Source organism: Procambarus clarkii, chromosome 28, assembly GCF_040958095.1.
Source record: "Procambarus clarkii isolate CNS0578487 chromosome 28, FALCON_Pclarkii_2.0, whole genome shotgun sequence".
Classification (NCBI taxonomy): domain Eukaryota; kingdom Metazoa; phylum Arthropoda; class Malacostraca; order Decapoda; family Cambaridae; genus Procambarus; species Procambarus clarkii.
Window position 1 is genome coordinate 13095754 of NC_091177.1, and position 17643 is coordinate 13113396.

The 17643-nt window shown below is 36.5% G+C and overlaps 1 protein-coding gene across 17 annotated transcripts; it reads right to left on the reverse strand.

Annotated features, from left to right (window-relative positions):
* Nucleotides 1–206: 206 nt before the first annotated feature.
* Nucleotides 207–17617, reverse strand: LOC123754951 (uncharacterized). 17 transcript variants are annotated; one of them, XM_069332895.1, is made up of 13 exons: nucleotides 17465–17617; nucleotides 15395–15488; nucleotides 14500–14658; nucleotides 13799–13868; nucleotides 11495–11756; nucleotides 9550–9778; nucleotides 8896–9032; nucleotides 8507–8630; nucleotides 7845–7987; nucleotides 7267–7407; nucleotides 5558–5799; nucleotides 1290–1316; nucleotides 207–865 (listed from the first exon to the last, which is right to left on the reverse strand). In XM_069332895.1, exons 1-11 carry the CDS (start codon nucleotides 17533–17535, stop codon nucleotides 5574–5576), a joined length of 1656 nt encoding a protein of 551 aa, XP_069188996.1. In that variant the 5' UTR covers nucleotides 17536–17617; the 3' UTR covers nucleotides 207–865; nucleotides 1290–1316; nucleotides 5558–5573. The 17 variants fall into 17 exon arrangements, with proteins under 17 accessions (XP_069188996.1, XP_045593251.1, XP_045593250.1 ...); XM_045737295.2 differs by having other exon boundaries at nucleotides 9550–9784; XM_045737294.2 differs by having other exon boundaries at nucleotides 14500–14673.
* Between the last annotated feature and the right edge of the window lie 26 nt (nucleotides 17618–17643).

Consider the following 17643-nt stretch of genomic DNA (forward strand, 5'->3'; position numbering starts at 1 on the left):
GTTCTTTATGAATTTTATTAAGTGCAAATTTCATGAATGACATACAAAATGAAACTTACACACACACAGTTTCAAGGGAATTAATATTCAATTTAAGAATAGAAGTTTTTTTTATTAGTTTGCTAAAAATATAAAAACAAAGTTCTTTACTTTTCTAATACAGTACCAATCATAACTATGTTATCAGGAGCAAATTAGTTTCATTCTTTTGGTAGGTAATATTTTATTTATTTTTGCATACATTACAAATGTAAAGAAAGTCATACATTAAACATTAGAGGAATTTCTTACCAATATTTTTTGATAAAACAAGGCCCTGTCAAAATTAGCTTAAATTACACAATTATTAAAAAAGAAGAAAAAACAGCTTACACAGAAATGACTTTGTACAATATTCTAAATCAATCTAGATATGCTGTATTCAGTACAGGGCACTTGGCTAACCTTTAAGCACACTCTACTGATTACTGCCCTAAATTAAAGAAAATGTACAGAAAATTAATTCTTAATCAGTAAGGTATACAATAATTATAATATAATATATTCTTTCGGATCATCACAAAGAACTCTTGTAAAAACCCTTCATCTGACATTTTTCCTCTCAACTTAAGCAGGGTATGTTGTTGTAGTCCACAAAGTGCATTTATGCCCAATGATTACAATCCTATGTCAATTGCCAAACATTCAGGTAACATCCTTTCTTGCAGGCTGCTTAGGAAGCTTGACAAGAAACACATGGTTGGATACATGACCCTGCGACCTGTTGAAGAGTGCTTGGTGGATTGTAGGGATGTCTGGTGCTACCTGATGATTTGCTTTAAACCCTCTTAAACCTGGCACGCCTCCGCTCATAGTACTGCTTCCACTGAATGGAGAGAGATTTAAAATGTCTAGAATGTTGCTATATAAATGATGGCCAATATTCTATATTTACTATAATATACAACAAAATCACTGCAGATATAATACAAAACATTTCAAGCTATATATTACATACTTCATGTTAGATAATGCCGAGTATAGATATTTTGAATAAAAACGAAATCATTTGTATTAAAAAAATGCATTTAATTCTCCAGTGTTTACTAAATTACTGTGCTAATGATTCAGTCTACAAATTACCAATGAAGCATGCAGTACCCTCCTTACACCATCTAAGTTTTCCCTTGCCCTCCAAAACTGGCCAAAGTTAGTTTGGGAGGTTGGAGGTATGAAATTCCCTTCACCAATGATAGCAATGCCATATTCATTCACTAAAACTGATGAAAACAGCAAAAAATTACACTTACTCTCAGATATAGTACCCAGTGCGCCCTCTATCGTCCCATGAAAAAGAAAAAAAAATATTAGGATATGAAGTAACTTTAATGTCCCAAACTTCAGAAGTTTTCCATGATAATTTATCAATACAAATCTTATTAATGCCCTCAAATTGTTGCATTTTATTCCAAATTCAATAAAACACTTTCGAAAGTGAATAAACCCCAAAAAGCACAACTAAATTTTCAAGGATTACAGTACGTCGATAACTGTAAAAATTACGTTAACAGTTTCATTAAATTTTATTAAATATTTCAACCAAGAGAAGGCGGAGAGAGCCTGAGCACTAATACAGAAACCTAGCAGATAAAAAAAAAAAAAATAGCTGCACAGTATTTTATGCTCTTAAGCATACAAGAATATATATACTGTTACTATCACTCTTTCATATACTGTTGGAGGAATATAGTTTCAATGGCTTTATGTATCAATAAGAAGAAAACTTCCTACTATAGTATGTTCTAATACCCAAATAGACTAAATAATTCAGTAACCTTACTTTTGAGGAGTAAGGAATTATCAAAAGAAAACACCAAACATGGAAGGCTATTTAGTATCGTTCGTGGTGCACAAGTCAACGGGTTCAAAATGCCGATACAGGAGCAAAAAGATGCAGGACAAGCGACGTGAAAACTACAGGTGGCCAAGGATAATAGCAGGTGACATGTGACTCACGAGGAACATTGCAAAATCAAGGTTTATGATCCTCCTGGAACTCAGAACATTGTACAAGCTACTGCACAACAAAATAGGATTATAACATCTTTTTTTATCATTGAACTTAAGTTTCCTAAATATGTATAAAAAAAAGTTAAGCGTTTTCATGGTTTACTACGATATTTCCAACACTATCATTCCTTACACAATGTCCAATTCACTTGCAAAGATAAAGCTAATGCTACAAATCTTCATTCCTAAATTTTGCAGTATATGCAGATGTATACAAGAAAATGCAGATAACAATAAGAACTTGAATGAGCTTAGAGTAAATTAAAATTAATGCATTAAAAATTTGAACGTTTCCATGAGTTTGGTGTGGTTTAAGATGAGCCTAGCTAAGGATTTTGGCGAACTGAGCAAAATATTTGTATACAGGAATGTCACCTAAGAGTAGTAGTACATATAGTTGCTGTTTTCATCATCTATCTACTTCATTAAAGTTTGAATATTTCCTTAGAATTAGTTAATGGCCATTGTTGTATGCCAACAACCACACCTGTGTGTATTCACCTAGGTGCGCTTGCAGGAGTTGAGCTCTGCTCTTTCGGCCCGCCTCTCAACTGATTTTTGTTTTTCCACATACAAACACACACATCCAGGAAGCAGACCATAACAGCTGTTTAACTCCCAGGTACCTATTTACTGCTAGGTAACAGGGACATCAGGGTGAAAGAAACTGCCTAGGTATTTCCACCATCGTTCGGGATCAATCTCTGGGTCATAGGATTAAGAGTCCCAGGTGCTGTCCACTCAGCCACAGGGCCACCCCCTGTATTCACCTAATAGTGCTTGAGGGGGTTGAGCTCTGCTCTTTTGGCCCGCCTCTCAACTGTCAATCAATCAACTGTTACTAACTACTAACCCCTCCCCCCCAATTACACCCCCATGAAGCAGCCCATAAAAGCTGTTTAATTCCCAGGTACTGAGTACCTATTTACTGCTAAGTAACAGGAGCATCACGGTGAAAGAAACTCTGCCTATCTGTTTCCACCGGGATCAAACCCGGACCCTAGGATTACAAATACTAAGCACTGCCCACGTGGCTATAGGCCCGCGGTGTGTGTGTGTATGTGTGGTGTACATCAGTGAAAATGGAGAGGGCATACAAAACGGGGCGGAGGGGTTTGGAAGAGAGAGAAAAATCTTGAGTTTCCCTGACAAGTACTGTATACTTGAGTAGAAATGTGAAAAGTATTTTTACCATGAACAGGAACTTGATTTTTTTTTTGCTAAGCCATGACCAAAAAGTTGCTGCTGCTGTTATTGTCCTGGTTCACTGTCTGCATAAAAATGACTGAAGTGAGCTTGAATGAAACATCACAAGCAAGGCTAGGAAAACATGCAACTTATAAATTATTTTTTTGTGAACGCATTTAGCATAAATTAGAACTATAATTCATTAAGACTAATGTGTTCTTTCAAAGCACAATTCATACACATCATTCCATGATAGGAAAGCACTCTTACATCACAAAGTTCAATAAATATAAATGCTGAGATGTGTGGAAAATGAGGTACTGTACTGAATTCCAAAATGATTCATGTGAACGAATAATATCTGGAGTGTGTTCAGAGAACTTACAGAAAATCAAGAAGAAACTGTTACATATTTCATGTACATATTTTAATATATACACAGAAGTGAACAAGAAAATATTGAAAGCCGTGTTATGGAAATAAAGTGTGTCCAGGGGCCAGATTCACGAAGCAGTTACGCAAGCACTTCCGAACCTGTACATCTTTTCTCAATCTTTAGCAGCTTTGTTTACAATTATTAAACAGTTAATGAGCTCAGAAGCATCAGGAGGCTCTTTAACAATAACAACAGTTGATTGCGAAGTTTTCATGCTTGTAAACTGTTTAATAAATGTAACCAAAGCCGTCAAAGATTGAGGAAAGATGTACACGTTCTTAAGTACTTGCGTAACTGCTTTGTGAATCTGGCCCCAGGGCTGTGACTTCAATTTCATTGCACGGCTGCAATATTTTCTCACGGAAGCATAATGTTATTGTAAAGTTACTGTACAGATAGGAATTATAAGCAGCAAAGCTCTATGATGGCTCCTATGAAAAGTATAGCACTCGTGAACATAAAAAAAGAACTCAACATGTATACCGTCAGATAGAAATAAGGTTAAGAATAATTGGGTTAAGAAAAATGAAAAATTATGCCAGGTAAAAAAAAAAGTGGATTATTTTTTAAAGAATGATTAAGTTAAGAGATTAAAGGCCTGCCCCACAATAAAAATTAATAGAGGAATAATCACCATAATAATAATAAACGGACAAGGGCAGCAAAAAAAGGGGAAATTATCCTGCTACAGGAAGGTTTTAATAGGGGTAGTTCAAATTATCACAAGATGTATGCGTATGATGTTAATGGAGAGTTGTGGAGGTTGAGTGGAAGCTCAGCAGTGAAACTGCTACGAGTGCTAGCATCTGTAAACATGTCTGATATTTTGGGGTAACCTAGATAATAAAGTATTGGTAAAAATATAAGCCAAGGAATTTAAGAATTAATGAAAAAGCAAGCAGTCTTAAACTGTTTAGGTGCTGCATCTTGGTAGACTAAGGAATCAAGGATACAGTACAATAATTTTAAAGTTATAGAAGGAATGTCTACTGACAGTGCTTGTCATCACACTGTGTTGAAGACTTAAACCTTTCACAGCTGATCACTTTATTAAGCAATGCTGTTGATCACTTCAAATTACATTCTTTATTCCCTAAACATGCAATGACATCACCAAACTATGCTGGTTTTGCATGACTTATGTTACGAAGAGGACCATTTGTAAGTGTTCAGATGGTTAGGTTGAATATATTGTAACAGGTTAGGAAATGCAGGCAAAAGTAAGGGGGATAAGGTGGTATGGTTTGTGTGGTGACAAGGAATCAAACTAGACTCCTCCCAGTCTCCAGTCCTTACACCACAGCAGGATAGAAAATGTCGAGTTCCTTTTCTGTAAAATTTATATGGAAATTTATCACTTGCAATTTTCAGTGGCAGACAGTGAGCGAGCTGCTCTACATCAGCAGTGTCAAAATATATTTTGATCAATATGAACAAATTTGCCAAAGTTACAAAGAGAATAGATAATCTTGTGTGTAAGCCCATGTGGACCCATTGAACTCTGTTAAGATTATGTTTCTTATGGTAATATTGTTTTTGAGAGGGAAGAATGCTCTTACTTCTGAGATGGGTTCTACATTAGCCTAGGTTCAGGTGTTGAGGATAAGTGATATTCTTAAATGAATGTGAAAGATTTGGCATCATACCAAGACAAATATTTTCAACAAGCAAGAGTTACATCTGGTTCAAAAGGTAGATTAACAGAAAATTTATTTTAACAGTACAGTACAGTGCAACTCCGCTCAAACGGATCGATTTGTGGCAGACCATGTCCATTGCAAACATTCTCAGTCATTTTTTCACCAATAAATGATATGCATTACGTTTTGACTACAATTATTTTTTTTATTACGTCAAATGATAGAATGAATTTTTTGTACATACTGTATTGATAACAAAATCACTTGGGAAAAAGTAAATTTGTAACTATTTCATTAAGTCTCTGCTCGGCTGGATGCAAAGCCACTCGACCAGAACTTTTCCATTCTCTGTTGTACCGAGGTTCCCGACTGGATTGGATCCGTTCCAGTCCACCCGAAGATCCGTAAAAGCGGAGTCCCAGTGTTTGTTGAAGAATATGCTTGATGGAATGGGGTGAAAGAGGTGACTGCTTGGATAAAGAGTTTCTAGAAAAAAAATAAGAAAAACTTTAAAATGCTGTACCTTAAGGCAAGATGTGCTGTTTACAGGACAGGATTATGCATAATAAGGCAGACCAATATATTGCATTGGTATAATAGGAAATTTTTAAAACTGTCCCAATAGGGTCATAATGTTCTAGGAAACCACTAGAGAACAAATTAATGGAGCCCAGATGTACTGATAAGGTCATTCATACATATGAAGTTATACAGACCTGTTTGTAGACAGCATAGGTGGTCAAGGAAACCCTGCTTCAATACCTCCATAGAATGCCACTAGGCAGCAGCACCTCACACAACGATCAGTCTCGACCATCAGCCAACTTTGAACTGGTTTCACTGTTCTGAATCTTTGAATTCCGTACTAATGGCTAAGCTTACAAATGGCATCGAGTATGTGTTTAAAGGTCCTTGTGAGCTCCTGATAAATCTCTTAGACTATGCATCATACTTCAGGGTTCAGTAATGGTGGTGACCAACAGTGGATTTGTCAAATAATACAACTTTAAACACATTTTGCCGGAAGTAAGGCAATTGTTGTGCAAGGGGTAATATTTTGGGTCAAGATTGTTGACTTTGTTCAGGTTCTTGGAATATCTCTATTTATAAAGGTGGCATAATTTAGTAAGGACCCTTCAGGATCTTGGCCCATAGATATCAGGCTTCTTTCTTGGACTAGAAAATGGAGAGAGAAGCTAGTCACAAGTCAAAGGTCTCAGACATTGTTTTTCATCCAGTGACTCCCACTAGTTCCCTTATGACTCCAGGGATAGTTTAGAAAGTTCCTTGTGCCTGATTGCATGATCTTGTACTATGAACATGGTGAATCTTACCAAAGGAATGGTAGAAAATTCACTCAAAAGGGACTCCATTATATTTAAAATATCTATCTTAAAACATTTCCCATACAGGTTTATGTTTACGAATACAGTCTCTAGACTGAAGCTTGTATAGGAATAAATAGCAGAGTTTCTTCATTATTTCCGAATACCTGTACTACGTACAGTACAGCAAACAAAATTAATTCCAACTTTTGTAGAATTGTCAGGAATATATATCCAAAATGGCAATTTGAAAAAATACAAATCTGCATTATGGTTTCCCAAACAAAGGGGTGGCAACCTCCCAAGATAATGTGAACGTGTCTTAGGCTGTGTGTGCACATGATGGCAGGAAAGGCACTGCACTGCTGTTTATGTAAGGAGATTTCAAGCCATGGATAAGCTGTATACACAGTCCCCAACTCACTAGGCCATGGTTGTCCCAATACCTGTAAATAATCTAGCTAGATAATCTCATCTAAATAACAGCAAGAGGTGAGACATGATGGGAGAACAGTGGAAGAAGGGAAACAGAAGATATTAAGAAAAAGGGAGGAAGAGTTGGGAAACGGATAAGTAGGATAGAAAGTTTACGAGGAAAGGAGGATGAGAATGCCGGTTTAATACTTACCTAGCAGCTTTCAAAACAGATTTGGTTTGTGATCTAGGAGGTGCAGGAGGTGGAGCAGCAGCAGACGTGGTCTTCTTGCTTACTACAGTCACACACATTGGCTGCCCATCAAGCTGTCGATTGTTGAACACTTCAACTGACCTACAGAACAATATCAGGGAAAAGTGCAAAATTGTAACAATGACATACTATGATGAATCTAAATGAAAAAGATATCTATGAGCCATGTACTGCAGAGGGAGGGGGGGGGAGAGGAGGATAATCTTGGTTTACAGAATATGTACATTTTTTGGCATAGCTCACTTATGCATTTGAGATACTGTATTGCTTCATGATCCAAATTATGAAAAGGGACCCACCACCCTATATATACACATGTCAAAAGTTTTATGGCAAAAAAGCTAAATTTGTTTAATGCTGCAGGTGCAGACTATAAGCTTAAAACATGTACCAAACCCATAGGAAATTAATGAACATTAGCCAAGATTAGGAAATAACATGTATATTCCTTTTGTTACTAAAATTAGCTGATAAAACGTAAGCCCAAATTTGTGGGTGTTTAATCCTCCCGCACTTACCTATAAGCATCCTCAACATGCATGAAGACGGCCTCTGCAACACCTTCCCGAACCATCCGAGTTGACAGAATTGGTCCAATGGTTCCAAATAATTCTTCCATATCTTCTACACTTACACAGTGATGTAAATTGGTCACGAGAACCTAATAAAATATATACACAAGTTAGCTATTGGGGAAAAAAAAATATTCTTAATTATATGCCAAACCCTAAAAATATTAATGTCTTTAAAAGTTATTTGTGATCACAGCAGAAACAAATTTGTCTATACGAGGCTTCGTTCCGTTGTCAATTGGGATAAATAAAGCAAAACACATCAACTACCACAGAGGTAACAGGTATTTTATTACTAAGGCAGTTAGTTAATTATCCTATTACATACACTTTACACGAAGCCGTGTAGCGATTCATTTATTCGTCTCTTCTCTCACAGGGTTTCCACTCTAAACTACAGTACCTACAATCATTCTTCCAACAACATTTATCAAACAACTTTCTTTCAATAAATCATATACATTTGCCTATCTATTGAATAGTCTGACTCTCCACCATACACCAAACTATTAAAATTTTATGCAAGTGCTAGAATTCTATTCTAAATGTCTTTGACTTGGCCATTCATAAACTCAGCACCAATTAACATTGTATGTGAATGTTTGTACCTTCCCTCCTTGTGGTGCAGCAGGTCGCTGTGGTTGGTCTAAACGAGCCATTAGACCTGATGAGATAGGTGGCGTCTTCTTGGGGCGGCTAAGGGGCTCCACCTCATCATCATCATACAAGGGTCTAGGAATAATGATCAACATGTTAAAACAAAAACAAAATTATCGACACAAAAATATATAAAGCTAAAGTTTTTGGTAGTGCAAATGTTGAGATTCCTATCTAGATGTTTCACGTGATACAAAGAATGTTTTAATACAAAATATTTTGACTATCAAGAAGGAACTCTAAAACTCCTTGTTGGAACATTGGCACCACCTCACAAGACACATCACTACACCTAAAACACCAACATGTAAACAAGATTCCTCTACATTAACCCAGGTACCTCTTTTTGGCTGGAACTCTCATTGCTAATCTTTCAGGAATTTCAGCAGGAAGCCTTCCTCCAAGTGTTCTAGATGGCAGCCTTGCTGGTAATCTGGCTTGTGGACTCCATTCACTACTATACTGAGGACTGGGTTCCTGTTACAATAAGATACAAAAAATTATATAGTCGATTTTTTCCACAAGTTACACAAATGTAAAAATTATTGTGCGCGCTACACTATGTATTCTCAATGGCTTTCAAGAGAAGAATCAAAAGTAACTGAAACATATATATACATTTGTTTATTTATAATCACACCATTCTCAATTAATCAACTTTTTTTTTATCTTTTATCTAATATTTTTTCTCAAATACTTGCATGTACCATACGGGTTTTCAATAATCTTAACAATAAATGTCAGAATTAATAATTAACACATTGTACTTTGCACTTTTAAGGTTTTTGAAGCTCTTCTTTAAAGAAAATTAAAAAAGATTCTTTTACAAATTTCGGCCTTTTCTACACTTCACCTATGATACGAAAGTCACAATAAACTTTGATAATTTGGTATTAACAGGTTCATGATGAACTCTTACAAATCTTTTGAGGCCACAACGAGTCATTACGCAGCATTGGGTTGTAAACATAAACAAACATCCTAGAAAAATTACTCTGTAATTATTAGCCGTGGTGATTTTCAGCCGAGTTGGTCGTATCTCCTCTAATTCTGGTGACCTTCTTGGACGATACATTTGAGACCGCGCAGTTGACATAATGTCTGACCGCATTCCACCTAGACTCAATCCATAACTTTGTGACAGTGCAGATTCGAGTCGCAATGCCCTATAGGGAGGGCTGCGAGCAGTCAACTTAATCCGTGGAGGTCTCATCTCCTGCTGCCTGTAACTGCACAACAAAATCATTAGGGTGATTAGATGCAAGTAGTGCTCCTTATTAGATGTGTTTTTATTATTGGGAATTTAAAAACATGTATTTTTAATACAGTAATGTAAATAAATTTTAAAATTTAAATTGAATTCTTTAGACCTGCTGAAAATTTGTTAATGTCAAATACAAAATTTGTTGTAATTTTTAAACAAACCAATGGTCAGTTTATTCCCTCTGTGACCAAATTTTAAGCTAAATAGCACAATCCACCATCCTTGGTTAACTATACACTAATATTTTAAAGCTGAGCTCAAGCAGGAAATTTAATACATTTGTAAATTTGAAGTTGGGTTTGTAACTACAGTACAAGGTACTTATGGTAAAACATTTTCTAATCAAACTTAATTTTTATACCAGTATCATAATGCAGCCAAATCTCATGTTTCAACAAGTGTCAAATGTGAAGTGGTTTGGCTACCAAAAGAGTGTTGTGAAGAAAGCAACCCCACCCAACTAATTAAGGCTGATGCTCATTAGTCAAAGGAGGCAACAATATTACTGTGCTTTTAATTTGACTAAACAAGGGAATTTTGATGCCGTAGTCAAAATTGTGGCACATTATGATGACCAGACCACACACTAGAATGTGAAGGGACGACGACGTTTCGGTCCGTCCTGGACCATTCTCAAGTCGATTGTGGCACATTATGTGATGATAGACTGCTTAGTGATCATGTGATTATACCCGTCTATCTAAATGAATCATTAGTCAGTCATGCACGATTGCTATCATTGCACTATGCCAGGACACTCTACTTTCCAGCTGTGATCTTCAACTTGCCTTCACATGCTCTCAGTATGCATAAGAAATATTTAAGGATTTTTTTGTTTATAATTCCCAATGACTTATGGAGGGTGACCAAACTTACTTAAACCTCTAGAGCCACATACAATAATCTTCAAAAGTGTTTAACCTGCAAAACACGTTTACACAGTTTTTATCATTATATTGTACACACTTATTATCAATTGTTATATTTAATAACTGTACTCATTAAAATATATATAAGAAAAAACTGTACAACAAAATAGTAGGTTCCCTTCATTCTGACTAGAGACTGTTCAGACAATGTTTGAGATTCATTTGGTAGTAACATGTCAAGTGACTAGGTCTACAGCGAATGAGCAATATTGTATACAAGGTACACACGTTTTTCACTATTAACAGTGCTTTAAAGTCTTTATCCTGAAGATAATATTTTTTTTAAATTTGACATTGTTATTTTCACACAAAAGATTACAATAAAATTTTAGATTAAAAACTTCCATTGCAATTTTATCTTTTGTACAGTACAGCCTGCATTTTAAATGACGTGGAAAATCCATCTGCAAGATCTGCACCACACAACATGTAGTTACACTGCATTGCAGGGTAGTGATCAATATCCACACTTGTCATTCTATATTTGGGCAATATTCATTCTGTAAGTTATATATTATCAATCCCTTATGCCCAGGCAAGCCAGGAAAATTAAATTTTACATGGTTCTTTGAAAAGTTTGATTATGATGTGCTGGGAGAAATGATACTTTGTGAATGAATAGCCTGAAATGCTATGCAATTAAATTGGATTATACAACCGAGTACATTTATATAAGAAATGAAACTCCAAGCTACCAGGAAATAATAATAAATACCATATTAACAAAAAATAAAACTATACAGTACCTGCTTAATTCTGGATTATAAGAGCTGAATAAATCAGCTTTATCATTCTTGATTGTGACAACATGTGGATTATTTGGCAATGGATGATAACGACTACTGTCACCAGCTCTCGAGAAAGACTGCGTTCTGCCATTGTTAGGCATACTTCGTATCAGGGCACCAGGTCTTGTACGGGCTGTTGTATTTTTCCCACTAATTCCATCCCTGCCAGCCACGGTGCGCAACAAGAAAGCTCCTTGCATACGTGTTTTACCTCCTAAATCTGTCGAGTACAAAATTGAAAGCATTTACACCAACTCCATGTTGCAATGGAAATTATTCACTCGCATACAAACACATTAATAATTTAGAAGAATGTAAAGTCTTTCACACAAACAAATGGAGAATTTGTGTATGTACAAAATAGTGTATAATATACTGGTTGATACCTGGTTACCTGGTTGATGGGGTTCTGGGAGTTCTTCTACTCTTCTACTACTTGACTTGTGAGAGTTTGGTCCACCAGGCTGTTGCTTGGAGCGGTCCGCAGCAGGCCCACATACCCACCACAGCCCGGTTGGTCCGGCACTCCTTGGAGGAATAAATCTAGTTTCCTCTTGAAAATGTCCACGGTTGTTCCGGCAATATTTCTTATGCTTGCTGGGAGGACGTTGAACAATCGCGGACCTCTGATGTTTATACAGTGTTCTCTGATTGTGCCTATGGCATACTGTTCACTTGTACAGTGCCATTGTCTTTTGACCTGCATAAGAGATGTATTCTTTGCAAAACTCATTATCAAACACTTTCTTCCATTATACCTGTGTAGCCTTTTGCTACAAAGTTTGTCCTCTCCAGGTGCTCAACCAATATCTTTAAACGCATGAGAAATCCTGCAGAACGGGGCGGAAGTGACATCCATCCGGAATGCAAGCTGCAGCAGCTCCGTCAATGCCGCACGATAAGAGGCAACAACATTTGGCACGAGATGCCAATCCAGAAAAAGCAAAGGACAAGACAACCCTGTTCAACACCAACAAATCTTGACGAAGATAAAGCAAATGGCGGAAAGTTCACCAAGAAACTTTGTACTGTCGCAGAGAAGACGACGGCAAGCGGGATACTATGAAAGACGACACCTGATCCCCATACAAATGGCACTACACATGTGTCAGAAATACGAGACGGGTATTGTGGAGGAGTATTTTAATTTGACTCTGGTCCCCGGTAGGCAACAAGAACTCTGCGAATGATGACCCCTAAACAGTATAGTATTATATCAGTATGGAAAGCTTCGGGAAGCTGACAGGGCTCCCCACAGAAAATAAATGCAATAGACTATTTACCCTAAAGTAATTTTTTGGTATTCTTACCATGATGGGTTGTACTTGTAAGTTATGAAGAAGCTTTAAAGGTGAGATGCTGAAGTGCCAGGTTCACTTGAACCTGATGAAGAAGGTTCAATGACTAAATTTGAGAGACCGATTATCTGGTTCTGTGAATGCTACGTATCTGGTTCTGTGAACCAGAGTATCTCGGGATACAATTCTCCAGTTTATTCCATCTGTGTTGTAGATTTCTAAAGATAATTTTTTTCTGTTGACTATCTCCAGAAATTGTCTATATATGCAAGTACACCAGTACTCTTGGCAGATTGCCTTTCCCCTATGACCTTTTGACCCATCCGATTCATAACAGCAACCATGAGCGGGAAGATCCTTACCCTTCTTGTCCCATTCTTTGGTGTGATCTCTCTTAGCTCTACAATACTACAAGGTGCAGTGCATTTCTAATTTGCCTAATTTTGGGTGAATTCTTCAATCTTTCCTTTGTTGGATTAGAGATGTGTTCCCTGAAAAAATAATAGTCTTTTTGCCGACTAAATTTTCTCGCCATGTTTCTTTCCCATCACGGAGGTCATTCCATATATCAATATATGTACCCAACACACATGCTTGAAATCTTCAAGTATTAGAACCTTAGACCTAGGTCCACCACTTGCTACTGTCTGGCAAGGACTCATTTATTTGGCTATAAAGTTTTTTGTTTCTTACTTCAACCCTTTCATCTTCTAGTTGTCTTAAGTCTACAGCTTTCTTTACATGTCCTAGCATGCATACACTACAGAGGTTTCAATAACTTATCAAGTAGTACAGCAAGTAAAAAAAATCTCAACAGTATAGATTTCAATATTTTAGGTAGGTGGTCGCTATGGAATATATCGTTAGCAATAAACTGCTGCTGTCTTTAATAGTATCTGCTGTAATAATTTAAAATATAAATCTGTAATGGTTAACATGATGCCTTATTGAGAGTACAACTAACCTGATGGGCGGTTTTCATTTCGTATGATTTTTTCCACAACGGTACCAGTATTCTTCCATGCAGTTGGGACCTGTAAATAATGACATACATTACTGCAGGAAATATCAAGCTCCATACAAAGTGCATAGTTAAATAACAAATTTAATATAATGTCAACATGCATAATTTATTGAATTATAGGCATTTTACACTAAAATATCCTTATCCCATTGATCTGTTGTACTTTTATATACCCCTTGACATAACATTATTACCTGGTATCCCAATTTTATATGGTGGGGGAGACACCAGCCCCGAGACCAAGAGAGAGCAATATAGCAAAGGTTTATAGATACTGTATTAGAAAAAATTGCATTTACTGTGTCCAATGACTATAATAACCACATTATATAATACTGCAGGTAAACCATTACTACCAAACCATGCCTCATCCATAGCTGTGCACCACTATCATATTATCAGGTGCAGTATTCATCAAGTTGCACTTCAGCTCTCTGGTTCAGCCTCACAACATTCAATGTGGTGTACAGGTTTCCTGTGCTTTAAGATTCTGTATGTACTGTATATGTGAAGCTGTGTATGGAGTTTACTTCGACCACTATATTTGTTATTTTAGGAGGATGGGTCCCTGGAGCCCCTCCTCCAGGGCCCATCTAAATTCATAACATGTATTAAAACAATACAAAACATGAAATTCTTACTTTTTTTATTCTGTTGGACACAGTGCCTGTCTTTTTCCTAATATTGTTAATCTTGTCCCTGGCATCTCCCTGTTTGGCAATTTCTGCAAGGCGGTCTCGAGCATCGGGAAACCGCATTCGTTTCTTCTCAATAATTCTGTTCCTTGCGTCACCGACCACCTGAAGAAATTCTGCCTAAGAATATGCACATTACTTTTAAAATAAACTTAATGCTAATTACAAAAAATAATTATACTAATATACAGTGATACCTCAGCACTCGAACAGCTCCGAGCTCACACAATTTGGCGCTTAAAACACTTCATGCTAGAAAAAATAATGCTTGGTAATTGACCGTTTGCTTGGCACTCAACAGTACAAGTGCATGTTACTGATACACGACAGCTGAGAATCGTCTTCAGGAGGAGATAGAAGAGGAAAGGGAGGACGCTTCTAGCTGTGGCAAACTCTGTTATAAGTCTGTTGAATAACAATGTTATGTCTCACTTCAGAACATTTTAAAATGCAGGCAAAAACAAATATGAACTTTGAGACTCCCCTGCCAAACAATAACATCTCTCCTCCTCCTCTTCACTACCTTCCATATATACAGTACCATCAACTCTCCTAGGTACAGGTAAAGCAAGAATAAATTTGCATTTATTTCATCTATTTATTGTATAATTCATGCAGGCAAGGCTTGTAAAATTAAGTTAAATTCAAGTAAAAATGTTTTTATAAGTATTTTTTTTGGAGTCTAGAATGAATTAATCCAATTTACATTATTCTTATGGGGAAAATTATTTGGCACTTTAACATCAATCTGGAAGGTATTAAGTTCGAGTACGGAGATATCACTGTATAAAAATTGTAATTACAGTATCTATATTCTGTATGTTGAAACTCAACTACACACCTGAGGCTCAATTCCCAGATCTGAACAAACTGACTGATACAGGCGACCTTTAGCAAGTGGCCGACCTCTTCCTATGGCGCCATTCACATCATTTCTGAAAATGAAAGAAAGTTTTAAGCTTGTAAAATGCATAAGGGCTATTTCCATGACAGATCATGCACAAACAAAATTGACACTCAATTATCCTATAAATTGGACTACTGTTTTCAATCAACCCCCCCAAAAAAAATCTTGAGATAAACCCCCAATTTTTTTTAGATAAATCCAACATTTTGTTCGAAAGTTATGCCCCCCCTCCTTCCTATTTTGGAGTTTCACTGGAACACCCCATTTTCAAATTCACCTCGCTTGGCTCCTAACTGAGATAGAAGGCCAATTCAAAGTGCATTTGAAAGACAATCTTTAAAATCTTAAGCCGGTATTGTTATGAGGAACACTTAGAATTTAAGTAAAAACATTATGGCAATTTTGTAAATATACTAATGTAAATTTATTACATGTACTTAGTTTCAGCTAGAAATATGAAACACAGTATTCTTAACTGAATATTACTGTATAATAAAGAAATATAAAATATAAAGTAAGAGGCCTGGTCAAAGACCAGGCCGTGGGGACATTGAGCCCCGAAATCATTCGCAAGGTAATCGCATAGCTACAATTGATATATACTGTACATGCAGAGTACTTTTAATTTTTTTCATGCAATTTCTAATAGCGTGTTCATACTTAACTAATCTTAATTGGATGAAATAACTCTTAGGGGGATACAGTAATTAAACTGGATATTGGTTGAATCATATCTCATTTTACCCAGCAAATATTTTCCCTTTCCTGAAAACTATATGTATTTGGTTCTCCTAGAGATCTTAGAAAATGGCCAAGAACTTGAACTTATTAAGTTTCTTATTCCACATAACCTTTTAACATGAATTTATTTGGGTTAAAAAGATAAAAAATTCCAATGTAAATTCCTTCAGAATACTAAAGACATTTAGGTAATCAGAATCTGAATTACCAAGCTCTTACTGTACAAATTTTAGTGCTCACTACTAAGAAAGAGTTCTGCTGTACTCTACTATGGATAAATCTGTTCTACTAAGACAGAATCGAGTCTAAATATACACTCAAGACATAGAATGCAAGGATATTACAAGTTTCATGTGGGTTAGCAGCATAAAGGGGGATATAAGTAGTTTTAAAACTGTTCAAATATGATAGAACCCACAACAATAGGTACATGCTGGAAGTTCTGGATTTAAAATAGGGTTATGGTCGAATGGAATAGGCTGCCACCTAGTATTATTGAGACAAATATTCACAGATTTTAAGAATAGATTCAATAGGTCTACAAGGGGTGAGCAAGTGGATTTTAATGGTTCTTACCTAGTGTGAATAGGGTTTATTAACCACCAAGCGTTTCACCCATCAATGCCAGTAATACTTTTCAAACACACGTACCGAACTAAAAAAATTATGCTTTGTATATATTTAATACAAATGAGGCATGACATCACTGACATAGAATAAATTGTTGGATGCTTCTCCCTGGTATATGGCCAATATGTCTGCTACAGTGCTTCATAATTCTTAAGTTCTCTCACTCAATATATAGTAGGAAGTTATTGTATTTAAACCACAATTTTTTTGTATAAATCCCTGGTATTTTCTTCTTTATGGGACATGGCAGTTTGCACGAAGGTTTTTTCCTCCCGAGTACTTTCTTGTAAATAAATAAATCTGGCACTGCCCCCCTTGCTGTTGGGTACCCTGAACCACACTGGCTCCTCACACACCTTCACATATCCCACTTACTGTACACAAATCATATGCATCATTAATAAATCTAATACACGATATTATTATACATATACACTTCTATAAATTACGCCTTGCAATATTAATTTCTGGTCGACTTAAAACAGCCCGAGAAACACGACTTGCACATGAACACGATCCTGGCTGGAAACACTTCAATATACCTCCACCGATGGTGTTGATGGCCCATATGAATACCTCAACAGCTGGGCCCTTATGTCACGCATCTTATACACCTAGGCTCATGCCCCATACCTATTTCCTTGTGTAGTTCCAGGACGAATATTCCTCTGCTTGATAATGTCATCTAAGCTTGCGTCGGCCATGTTTGTTTGTGGCAGCGATAATAGCAGTCAAGCGAGGCTACCTCACCGGCGTCTCGCCAAATTATAAAAAATAAATCAAGACAACCCAGCGGTTACTGGTTATTTTAT